Here is a 12905-nt window from a genome sequence, read left to right on the forward strand (position 1 = left end):
ATAAAAAGAACCAGACAGACACACTTGGAAATATCTGGAGACAATAAACTTTCACGCTCTGGTTCCCCAGGGAGCAGTCTTTATCATTTCAGTCTTAGACGAGTTTTTTTATTTGCTAAAAGACTAAAAAAGAAAACAGGCACACAAAAAAATCTCCAATGATTAAGTGTGTATAATTTCCTTCCAATCAGCTGTCTGCTTCTGCCAATCGTAGCATTGCAAATTAACAGCTGAGAGCTCTTGCTAGGCTGCTTGGCGGTTACAAGTATTGTAGAAACGTCCCATCCGCATTTGAAGATAAACGTGAATAAAAGGTATCTACAGTTTGGTTATTTCATGCCGCTGCCATGGAACGATGTGGAATGGTGGATTTTACTGTTGTTTCTGAAAACAGTGATCCCAGATTGTACCAAATTATACTTACCGTTAAGTCTTCTTACTCAGGATGGAGCACACTGTACTAATCATATACTATAGACTATTGTCTTCTTCTACGGCAAGGGCAAACCACGAGTCTCTGCAAACGCTGCTCATTTATTTACAGATAACATTGCAGCAGCACCCAGAGATCTCCGGAAGGTTCCGTCACCAGTCGGATCTTAGATCAGCAGCGTTACCGGAGGGCACGGAACCCGAGTTGGGGGGTACCCGATTTGCGGCGTTGCTGGTGCTAGCTGGTTGCCGGCTAGCTGTTGGGCTGCTGGAGACGGGTCCCTTTTCAAATATTTCCGCCTGAGTCCATTTAATTTGGATTATTAGCACTGGAAATCCTGGCTATGAGGATGATGAGGGGACTGGAGCATCTCTCCTACAAGGAGAGGCTGAGGGAGCTGGGCTTGTTCAGCCTGGAGAAGAGAAGGCTGCGAGGGGACCTAATATATGCTTACAAATATCTCAAGGGTGGGTGTCAGGAGGATGGGGCCAAGCTCTTTTCAGTGGTGCCCAGCGACAGGACAAGGGGCAATGGGCACAAACTGAAGCAGAGGAAGTTCCAGCTGAACATGAGGAAGAACTTCTTCCCTCTGAGGGTAACGGAGCCCTGGAACAGGCTGCCCAGGGAGGTTGTGGAGTCTCCTTCTCTGGAGATATTCAAGACCCGCCTGGACAAGGTCCTGTGCAGCCTGCTGTGGGTGACCCTGCTTCGGCAGGGGGTTGGACTGGGTGACCCACAGAGGTCCCTTCCAGCCCCTGCCATCCAGTGATTCTGACAGACAGGCAGGGAGATAAGAAATATAATGCATGAGTTGGCTGTTTAAAAAAAAAAAAGAAAGAATTGCCAACAAAGCAAAACCCCATTAAATCCAAACAAACATCACTTATTTATTTCACATTCTTAGCCGGAACAAGAAGTCAATGGAGTAATTTATTTTAAACCACTTTGTTTTTTAGGTAACGCATCCGGCTTGATAAAACCGCCGTTACAGCCGCCATGACACCTTATCGGTTCTCCATCACTTTCCCGCCGCACCCATCCACCTCCTCCCATTGGCTGTCTGCCGCCACTGGGCGGGGCCGATGCTGGCGGCCCGTTTGAAACCGACCATCCCGCGCAGCGCGGGCGGGGGACGGCGACGTGTGCCATTGGTGGCTGCTGCGGAGGGGCGGGCACTGGCGGGGGTGGGGGTACGGGGCTCGCTGCAGCTTGCGCTGTCTATCCCGAGAGTCAGTTAGCGAGAGTGGGCGGGGCTAGGCTCACAGATGCTCTCGGCATTGGCTGGTGAGCCTCCCGGGTAGGGTGATTCTCGCCAATTGCCGGAGAGCTTCCTCTTTTCCCCTGGCGGGTGGGCCTTCCCTGATCTGTTATTGGCCAGCGCTGGCTGCCGCCGCGTCGCGGTTGGCGGAGGAGCCGATGTGGGCGGGGAGAAGTCTCTGAGGCGGCCATGACCGAAAGTTTTGTGCCCGCTGCGCTGTGACAGTTGGGGCAGCGAGGGGCGCGGGCCGGGGCCGCCTCCCGCCTCCGGGCCCCCGCCTCGCCTGCCGCCATGGACCTGGAGGAGGAGGCGCAGAGGCGGAAACTGGAGGTCGGCAGGGCCAAGGTGAGGGGAGGGGGGTCCCGGCTTGGGGGGGGCCGCGCCCGCCCTGCCGCCGCCTGGCCCCCGGCCTCCTGCGCCCCGGCCTCCGGTGCAGGCCGCAGCTTCGCCTCCGGCTCTCTCCGGGTTTCCCCCTCGCTGCGTGGCGGGGTCGGGACCGCCCTCGCTGGGGTCCGGGATTCCGGGGCGTTGCTGGGGGCTGTGTCGGGAGGGCGGTGGCCTTTACCGGGGCAGCGCGGCCCTGCCAGCCGGAACCGTGCCTGGCGGCGCTCCCCGGGTGCGGGGTGACCGGGAGGGGGATCCCCAGTCGCCACAGATGTGTGTGAAATTTATCTTCGCTGAGCAACGAGCAGCCTACAGTGCGCAGATACCTTCCCCCACGTTCTGGTTTTATTTTGGGTTTTAGTTCTCCCACTTTTAGCTATGTTTCAACTCAGTTATTTGTGGAAATACGGTATTTCCAGGCGAGAATCTCCAAGAGTAGGTGTTGCGTGTTTTACTCCTTCGGTGACTAGTCCGCTTGCCCTGGCGTCTGCAGGTGGGTTACTGGAGCCCTGGGTTGGCTGGTTCCCAGTCGTGCTGTCAGCAAACTCTTTGCACGCTGTAAGCCTGCAGTTAGGTGTGGTTTGGTGGGACGGTGGAGACACCTCGTACGACGTGAATGATGCACAGAAGTAACTTTCTGTTAGTGAGTGTCATCTCCAGCTATGTGATGAGCACTTGATGGGTATTAACCCTCTTAGACAAAACCTTCTCCTTTGTTTTTGTAATGATGTTCAAGAAGGTGGTTAGAAATGCCTGGTTACTTTTATTCAGCATTTCTGCTCGTTTTTGAGCTGTTATTTTCGTATTTCCCTTATGGGAATCTATTGCCAAATAAGGCTTGCTAGTCTGCAGCAACAGCTTTTTCCCCTGTTCTCGCCATCCCAGTAGGACTGGAGTGGGGGACTGTAGCTACAAGGAGATAGCTGAGGCTGCACAGGAGTTTTGGACAGATCAGATCTTTCCATGATGTGCTGCAGCCTCTTCACCCCTGATGTCGCTCCTAGTGATTGTTGCACAGACGTAGGGGCATGGCCCTTTCTGCAGGGGACCTGTCTGGAAATCTAGCTAGTGAGGTCAGAGGTGGCTTGGAGCTGTGCTGTCTGCCTCAGAGCTTTTCAGCAGTCTTCTGTGTTTCTGTTTCAGCTCCCTCCTCCCAGTGCTGTGTCAATTAATCAATTAAAGAGAGCGGTACTGGGAGGGGAAGCGGGGTTGTGGCTGGAGTGGTGCTGAAGCAGCTGGATGGTGGGCAGTACAGCTCTTCTGTCCCTGGCCTGTCCCACCCAGATGCTGCCATGGTTGCCACGCTCCTTGTGTCCGCTCAGCAGCTCCTCATCCGCTTGCCCTCACAGCCTTGGTGTGTGCTGGTGGACACAATCCCCTGTTGGAGAACGGTTGTGTAATTGGTTTCTGCTTTAATACTGAGAGAGCAGATTTTGAGAACAGGAGTTCTTCGGGTTGAAAAGTTACGCTAGCTGTGTCAAGACTTAAGTTAACATTTTTTTTTTGTAACCCTTCCCTAAGTGCCGTGTCTGTTTATAGTTAGAAAAATGTGATGGACTTGCCTTGAATAAGTTATTAGTTCCCACCTGTTGTACAGCTGTTGCTTGCCATTGGGAGGAAAAAAAAAAGTAGGGACGTGCATTGCGTTTCAAGTTCTGTGTACAGAGCCAGTGCTGCATTATTACTTTTTAAACTGTCTGATAAATATCTCTCATTTTACCATTTAAAAAAAAAAAGTGTTAGCAGCCCACCGATGTTGCTGTTGCATGGTATCGCATGCCTTGTATGCCGAGAGGAAAGCGTTCAGAAAGGCAGAGATGGATGTAGCGCTTCCTCTGCTTATTAAAATGTCACGGAGATCCGTTACTTAACTAGCAGATTGTGGGCACGAGACAATTTTTGAAAAACACCTGGATGAGTAAATGGAAACAATATCCATTGGGGACTTGCTAAACGCAAAGATAGTGTGTTTGGCTTCAGAAGGCAAGCACGCGAGCTGCAGATTCCTTAGTATGCTCACACCCAATTTCTGGCGTGTATGGCTGTGTGCTTGTTCTGGTTTTGTATCTTTTACTTATATACCTGCAGTTGTAGAGCTAACTTACGGAACAGAAGCATATTGGACTAATTAGTGGAAGAAATGCACCCTTGGTCTTACTTAGAGTAGTCCTTTGTGTGTTCTTCAGCCCCTTGTAGGATGTGGTCATGCTGCGGAGTAGGTGGGCTGCAGGGCTGCGTCTTGCTTCAGAAACCTCCTCTGGGTAGCCTGTGTTTTTGAAGGCTCTTCTGTAATGGAACAGTAGGGAAATGTCCCTCCTTCTTGTTCTTTTCCTTTGTATTTTTTCTTGCTTTCTTTGCGCAGCCCTCCTCATGAATATAAATGCAGTTTTGAAAGGGAGAGATACCTGTGAGCAGGTACAGTATTTGCCTCCTGTGGTGCAGGCCTGCAGCAGTTTAAGGTGATCCCACCGCCGGAGCTATGCAGAAGTGTTCGGTGTTAATCCAGATCAGCTGCGAGGGTGCTCGCCATGGCAGGAGACGGGAGCGCAGGGCTGGGTGTGTGTTGCTGGCCACTGTTGTAGCAACCTGGCTTGGAGCAACCCATGCAGTCAGGCTAACTGCTTGAATCTGGCAGTGTGAACTGCTGTGAGGGTTTCTGCCTTCCTTCTGCCCCCCCAAAACTTACTTTTTCTCTTTGGCATCCTCTTTGGCAGCTAAGTACTGACTATATCAGGTACTTCAGGTTTCCATTTTTAATAAATGCAATACTGATAGCCAAGGTAGTAACTGAGAAACAGAACAAAACCCAAATATTCAGTGCTGCTTTTTTCTCCTTGTTTTTTTTCCACCTCAAGCCAGCTAGCTAGTGTGCATGCTGGCCCTCTGTGCCTCTGGTGAGAGACCTGTGTGTGCCAGACCTCATGTGTGAGGAGCTTTTGCTGTTCCTGCGTTTTACACGGTAGTTGCTCAGAAAGGAGTGCGTGTTTTCCAGGAAGTTTTCCTGCTTCATCAGTTTGAGGAAGCTCTACAAAATGTTTCTGGGCTTTGTCTAAGAGCACTCGTGCTTATGTTTACCGTATCTAGGAGGTGGACTAAGGTTTATTTGAACAACCTGGTTCTGTGTGGTGCTGATGTGGTTTTCTGCTCTGTTCCATTTTCTGTGGGTATTCTTTTGGTACTGATTTCTGAAGCAAGTAAAGCAGTAAGTCGAGAAGTAAATTATGTGAGAGGTAGGCTGGGGAGAGCTGAAGGGTGCTGCATGTGCTGTAGTTCTGTCTGCTGGCCCACGCCGCTGGCGCCGGTCAGCTTGCAATAGTGTGGTGGAGGGATGTCAGCGTAGCAGTTTGACGGGGACGACACGGGGACCACAAGACACAGAACGTGGTGGGCTTGTTCCTCCAGTTCTGGGATGCTCGTGTGGTGCTGGCTGTCCCCCTTCAGTGGTGCCTGGCCGTTGCCGCTTCTAACCGACTGGTCCTGGGGGAATGAAGCTGCTGTGTATTGGTACCTGTGGAAAGGCCGTGTGTTTCTTCACGGAGATCTGCTTTGGATGCTGTGGTGGACAGTGCTGTTGGTGTTCCTGCGGCACGCTACATCTTGACTAAAAGTGAAGCTTTCACCTTTGCGTGTGCTGCTAGAAAGCAGACTGAGAATCGGGCCCTTCAAAAGGGGCGAGATGGGATCTCACCGGGGTGGGGGAGTGTCAGTGTTGCCTGCTTTCTTCATATTCACACGCACTGCTTCATGCTGGATGACTGTCGGTGTATCTGATGATACTCTTATAATGACACTTAAAGTCACATAGCTGATTAAAGGCTCTGGAAACCCGATGCTGCCCAAATTAGCACTTTTCCCAATCCAGGGATTCCGTAAATCTGGCGCGTGTTGAACTCCACTTTCATGGACTGGCAAGTCCAGTAGTTCCATAAAATTTTGGAGTAGTTGGATACTTTTGCATGATACATATTATGATTTCATGAGTTTAGTGCATGTGAATGGGACAAAATAAGCTTTTTGTTTTCTTTGAGCTGTGCATTTAAAAAAAATCATACTCATTTAGATGTTCAATTGCGGCAAATTGTGGTATTTTAATGTCAAAGACTGTCACCCTTCATGAAATCATTAACTGCTCTCTCTGATGGCCACTCTCTCTACCTTTCTCTTCGCATCTTTTCTAGTTGTTTTACTCCTGTTTTCCCTTTTTTCCTGCTTCAGCAGCTTCCTCTGTTCTCCATTTTTCTGCAGGTTTCCTCTTGTCTCTTTCCCCATGTTATCAGGTTAATTAGTGCAATAGCTATTTTTGACATCTATCGCCATCAGCAAGTGCTAGCGTTAACACCTGATTCCAGAGAATGGTGTTTGTGTCTCCCTACAGCTTGGTTTACTGCTCTGTTCATTTCGCTTACTATAAAAGGCAATAGGGCACCTGGCAATCTTTGTTTAATCTGCATTCACTATTAATTGCTATGGAAACTACAGAATGTAATCTTAAAAAGAAACTATTGTATGTAAACATCTTAACTGCTGGCAAGAAACTGATGTCCTTCTGCAAATATACCTTTTAGACAGGCTGCTGAGGGTGGCAGGTGTGTAACCACCTATCTGTTGAGTAACTAAGCTGTCGGGTAGGAGCTGCTGTAAAAGCCTGGGTGTAAGGAGAAGGGACTGAACTAAATCCATTTCACAAGTTGAATGAAAAGAAATGGACAAGATTTTTCTGCAAGGTGGCTGTTTTACAGGACAACCAAGCTGTCAAGCAGTGGATTTTCGTATTTATTGAAGGTAGAACTTGGCAATTCTGTCTGCATCTGGTCATCATTTGACTATTTTGTCTCATTATTAATGGTGCACTTGATAACTTATGGCTGTAACCTTGGACAAGGCTTTTTCTTTATGAGAAGGATGTCTGGATTTATGCTGTGAGGAAGATGTTACTTGGAAATGCTGCCTAAACACAATACTAGAGTTGAAAATACGATAATCCTTTCAAAGCTGTTTAAGGTGCTTGGGAAACTTGGGTAATAAATTCTGTCAGTGACATTCTTTAGAAGTCCCTGGTGCTTCCTAGGGCTGTGATACTCTGATAAAAGTAGAGCATCTGATTCTTCAACAGAAGAAATTAAAATGACCTGGCTTAATTGATTTTCTATTTATGTACTGGAGACTGCTTTCTGGCTAGGAAGTTTTGCTGTATTCTCTGAAGGGGGTGGCAGGGAAGGAGCATGAGGATTCACTTCCGTTAATTTTAATCTTAAAGCTTACGCTGGCAAAGATCTGTTTGGATACATTTCTAGGGGGTTATTGGTTTTGCCGGTCTTGCAGAAAGGCTGCTCAATTATTATTTTTTTCCTGCTGATGCTAGTATATTAACAACTCGTTCCTTTACTAATCTGTCTTGCTGTAATTCTGGATTGGCATTGACACACAAAGTTTCACTGAGTAAAATTTGATTCTTGTATGGAAATGAGTCGTTAGTACTGGTGTGAGATTTATTGCTTAATTTTGCACAGTTATCCAGTATGTTCTGAATGTGTAGAAAGTAGGAAGATAGAGCAGGTTTTCTGCAGATGTATATATTTTATCAAGATAGGATCTTCGTCACCCATGAGTGTGTTAATCTTGTGGTCCTGCTACCTTTTTCTCACTTACCTCTCCCTCTACCTCTTCCAATCTTTTCTGCACAGTTTGCTCACTTCAGACAACGAAAAACAAAAAGCGACGTCGCGCAGTCGCAGAAAAAGACGGCGAAGAGGAAGGGCTCGTCTGTCCACACACATGACGTTCCGAAGGAAGAGTACGCACTAGCGGCCCGAGATGTTGGTGAGGGTGTAGAGAGGAAGGCTGAAGACACCAACCTACTAGAGACAACAACAGAGACAGAGGTAAATCTTAGTATTTCTTGCATTTTGCTTCACTCTGTCTGTGGATAACAAGTGTTCCAGGTGATGGTTTTACTTGATTGGGCATTAGCTCGCTGGCACTGTCAGCTAGCTGCCATTGAGAAGTAAGGAAAGTGATGTATTTTCACCTGTAATAATTAACTCTCTTACAAAGTGATGTAAATAACTGGGAAAAACCTCCATTACATGGACTGGGAAGCTGGTACTGTCAAGGAGGTGTCTGCTGTTAGCCTGCTAAATTGAGGTCTTTCGCCTTTCACTGCCGTGAATTTCTCTTTGGGCAGGCTTCTGGTTATGTGGCTGTGACTCCATGAAATGGCAAATCCAGACTGGGAGGCGTAGTAGATGAGCAAAACTGTCAGCATCTTATAATGCACAGCATTAGTTTGCTGTTTTTATCGCTTTGCTGGCTCAAATGTGCTTAATGTTTTCTGAAAAAAACGCAGTTTGTTGCAGCATGCTCTTAGTAGCCATTGTAAAGCTAGCATAGATGTTACATTGTCCAACAAACTTGTTTAAAAAGTGACTCTGCTTTAAAAAGTGACTCTGCTTTAAAAAGTGACTCTGCTTTAAAAAGTGAGTCTGCTTGTGCCTGATGTATTTCAGTATATTTGTGCTGATGACCTGCTAGAGGTAGCCCTGTGGTCATGTCAATAAACATAGAAACATAGTTTCTGATATAGCTGGAGATGACCAGACATCTGCTAATAGATATACTGCTCTGCCTAAATTAAGCAGTTCCTTTCTTGCTTCAGCTCACCAGCAAGATTTTTATGTCAGCTGTGTATTAGACAGTCATGTGATGCCTTGCCTCTCTTTCTGTCTTGTGATAAAAATAAGCGAAAACATAGTTCTGAACAATTTCTGGGGGGGGGTGTTTAGGAATTAGTTTCCCAGTGCATTTCAGCACGTGGTCCATGCAAAGATTTGTGAGTTTTGGGGAGGTGGTGCCTTCTGCGTAAAAAAAGTCTCTGAGGCTGTTGCTGTGTGTTGTGAAAACATGTCAATAGCATCAAGCTAGTGTATTTGCAAACCTGAAGTAACGGAGGCTATAATTTGCATGTGTTATCCTGCTTTCTGTTGTGTGGTTATCCCTAGTGCTTTCGGGATATCCGGAACGTCATGCTAGCCTTGCAAAGGCTTCTGTGAAGCCGCATGCCAAGCTGTGTGCACCAAGAAAAAAGCGTGCCGTATTTTGTCACTCAGCTGTAGCGTTGTCAGCAGCATCCTTATTACATTTGTGTGAACTTAAATTAGAAAACAAGCAAAAACCACTTAAGGCTTCTAAACAGCTTCTGTCAAAATTGCTGGTTTGTGAAGCAAGTGGGATTGCTCTCTAGGTTACGTGGAGAGGGCAGCAGCAGTCGTTGAAAACTACTTCCTGCAGATTCAAAATACAGGGAGGGTTATGGGCTGCCTTTTCTAAATAGAGCTACAGTCAGCTTTGTCTCGTTGGTGAATTTAGTGAGAGGGAAATGTCTTTCAAGATATCAAGCTACATTAAGTATGTGTGTCAGAAAATAGAACTGCTTTAATAATCAGTCAGTAATATTTAGTAGTGGATTTAAGAGTGTTCAACTGTATTTGCAAGCCACAAAAGCAGAATATAAAACATTGAGTCTCAATGGTGAGAATTAGCCCTAAATTTGAGTAGACATTCATAACACTTTTAATTTTTTTTTTTGCATCTATTTCACGCATTTGACCATGGATGACCAGCAGAGTTTAGCATTAAAGTCAGTCTCTCTCTCTCTCTGGTATGTTGTCTCACAGTGCGGACATTTCTGGCTCGTGTGCTTAAGGTGTTCCCAGAATAATTCAGCTTTTCATTATGTATCTTTAAAATGGCCATGATTTAGTGTTTGTTTTATTTGTTTACTTACCAGGGGAGTGCTGACTTGTCCAGCTGGGATGTACTGAATGATCATGGGGCTGAAGTAAGTGTGAAAGAATGTATCTTTAGTAAAAGATGTTGATATATATGTGAGAGTATGATAATTGGTTACGAAATTGATTAGTTATTGAGCACTGTGATAAGAGTGATGTGACTTCACTATTTTACAGTCTAAACAAGGTACTTGCCTGTACGTACATGTACTAGCTGTGACATTGGTTGCTAAGAGAATTGGTTTTAGTGAAATCATGGACCTTGTCCAGAAAAATTTGAATGATGTTTTTAATTAAAAAGTAGTTTCACTCTTTAATTGTTTCATATAATTAAAACCAAAAAATATTCAAAATACAATACAAGATACTGTCTCCTCTGTGACAATAGTAACAGTATTACTCCTAAGAAACTACAGGATTGACTGGAGCGGCTTCTCTCTTTGTACGTGTTTTCTTGCTTTGCTGTTAAAGGCCATGGAAACTCGGAGTATGTTGAATGTTTATTTGCAATAGCTGCTTACACTTCAAAGTAATGTTAAGTCAAGAACTCTACAGTATTATTTTTTCCTGTGGATGGACTGTTCTCTGGTCAGCACAGAAGTACGTAAAAACTTTGTTTAGTTTTAGTAGTATTCCCCACCTGCCCACTTGTAAGTTGGAATGTGTTTTAAATCCCAACACGTGTCAAAATGGCGCTTTGCCACAATGTGGTGCTGTAGAATCACAAGGCTCTTCTCTCTCATTTAGTTTTGTGCCGTGAAGTAAGTAAGTATGAGAAAGTATAAGCTATGAAATTTTTATCTGAAATTTTTAAGAATTAAGGACTGTTTATGTAATGTTTCTATTAAATACAAAGTCCCAATGTTGAATTACTTTTAAACTAGAGTTTTCCCATAATTTAAGCTTGAATTTGTATTCAGAGTAATCACAAGACAGAAATGGTGTATTGTTTTGGTGAATAAATACCTTTTTGTTTCTTTTATGAAGACAGTTGTGGTAAATTCTGCTGCAGAATACAGTGAGCTTGATGCTAAGATGTGTCAGGCGAGAATAGCTGAGTTGGAGGAGAGACTTGTGGAGAAACAGGACGCAGTGGAAAGACTCACTGCGCAGATGGACGAGCTGCAGGAACAACTCGCCCAGCACAGTGACTCTGTGCAACTGCAGGTATGTTTCATAGAACTGGATAATGGAGATAATATGACTTTATTTTTAATCCTAAAAATACTTAGGAGGCAAAACTCAAAATGAATATTGGTTTGTACTGAAAAGTGTTTTGCCTGGTTAAACATGCACTGAGGTTTTCCATTCACCAGTGTCCAGGGCTTCATATGGATTGAATCAAGTGAGAGCAAATCAAATCTGAAACGTTTCTGTTTTTAGAGAGTTTTTATGAAGTGCGTAGTTAAATTCTTCTGCTGCGAAATGGTTTTTATGGGTAAATTTTCTTTACTATATTGAGGAGTGGGCCTTTATAGAAAAAACCCGTAAGAACCGCTAAGGTAAGTATAGTAATCATACATTGAGGTAGGGGCTCAATGTGAAAACATGGGACTTGCATTAAAATCAGTATTTATAAAAATATATATATTATGTTTGAGGTCGTACTGAAAAATGGGGCAACCCCCCCCCCCCCCCAACCTGAAGTATTGTTCAAACTATTGAAAAGGAAGTTCTTACTGAAATGTCAGTGTTTCTGTGGATATGCCTGGAAACCACTTTGTGGACGCAGCGCGGTTGCTTTTCAAATGTTCACGCGGGACAGCAGACACTACTGCCACCCCCCAACCCCGATGACTTTTTCCCCCGGAGATCATTCACACTTTTTGAATGTTTGTAAATACTCATGGCTTTTTGGTTTTGGGGTGTGTGTTTTTTGTATGGGAAAACGATTAAGTAGGATAAGTTAAACTTTATTAGACTGACATGTACTCTCCCCTCTCCTAAAGTGTTAAAAAGAAGATATTTTGAATTCCCTTTCTCTAGCATGTCTATGTAAAGGTAAATTATTGGTTGCTTCTGAAGAACAGTTACTTCCCCCTTTACATGTTGATTTTTTGCTTTTAGGACTGGGAAACAAAGGCATTTCCTGTTGGTGAGAAATTAGTCACACGAAGCTTTTTGTTTTATATAAAACAGGATTAATGTATCCCATCTCATTAGCTTTCTCTCACATGGCTGAAAAGAAGAGCTGACAGATAGGAAACAAGGGTGTACTAAAAATTCATTATATTCTGTAGAAAGCTTCATTGCTTTTATATCAATAAAAGCTACAAAATTTTTAGGTAAAAATATCTGTTTCATTACTGGTGTCATAATTTGTTTAAAAAAGTCACTTTTGATTAGGTTTGTAGTCTCTTTGAGATCAATGTAAGATTCCTCCTTCATCGCGCCTGCCATCATGTTTGAACACAAATATTTCTGGTCCTTTGGTGCAAGTTTCTTAAAACTTAAGTGTAACTATAGACTCCAACAGCTTTGCTTTAAGAAAGGTTACTGGGTTCCTAATATGTTAAGAATACTTTGATTTTTTTAAAAGTGCACGTCTTGTGATCCATGTAGGAAACCACTGTTCAAGAGCAAAATGAAGTCATCGGGAAACTAACGAGCTGCCTTCAACAGACGAAGAAGGATCGGGATGACCTACAGGAAGAGGCTTCACGTGTAGCTGGTCAGATCCATGGTTTACAGCTGCAGTTGCATCAGGTGTGCCTCTCCTCCCATTTTTGTTTCCTTACGAGGAGAATAAGAGCAGGTTTGCAGTATGAGTGTAAAACCGTATTGAGCTTGTCACAGAGCTCTTCATAGTTCAGTGTGCAATGCAGCAGTGAAAACAATTTCAGGGCGAGGCAGAGTTTTCTCCAGATGATAGGGAGAAGTCCTGGAGACATCCTTATATTTTTCTGCTTACTTGTGTGTGTAGTGTTTGGGAGGTTGTTACACTTCTTTGTCCGTCAGTTTAGCCCTTGTTGGGGAATTCTACACCATATTGTTGATGGTTTGGGATCCATACACAACAATCACCATAATGATACGGGCTTAC

The 12905-nt window shown here is 44.7% G+C and overlaps 1 protein-coding gene across 10 annotated transcripts in view; it reads left to right on the plus strand.

The window, feature by feature from the left end:
* Window positions 1-1880: 1880 nt before the first annotated feature.
* Window positions 1881-12905, plus strand: part of PCNT (pericentrin) — a 94906-nt gene continuing 83881 nt past the window's right edge. For 9 of the 10 annotated variants that reach the window (XM_075429698.1, XM_075429700.1, XM_075429703.1 and 6 more), the window contains exons 1-5: window positions 1881-2036; window positions 7760-7957; window positions 9862-9912; window positions 10850-11029; window positions 12425-12568. In XM_075429698.1, the coding sequence (XP_075285813.1) occupies window positions 1983-2036; window positions 7760-7957; window positions 9862-9912; window positions 10850-11029; window positions 12425-12568 (627 nt within the window). In that variant the 5' untranslated portion in view covers window positions 1881-1982. The remainder of the gene's footprint in view (window positions 2037-7759; window positions 7958-9861; window positions 9913-10849; window positions 11030-12424; window positions 12569-12905) is intronic. The other variant, XM_075429701.1, reaches the window with a different exon arrangement.

Source organism: Opisthocomus hoazin, chromosome 9, assembly GCF_030867145.1.
Source record: "Opisthocomus hoazin isolate bOpiHoa1 chromosome 9, bOpiHoa1.hap1, whole genome shotgun sequence".
In the NCBI taxonomy this organism is placed as follows: domain Eukaryota; kingdom Metazoa; phylum Chordata; class Aves; order Opisthocomiformes; family Opisthocomidae; genus Opisthocomus; species Opisthocomus hoazin.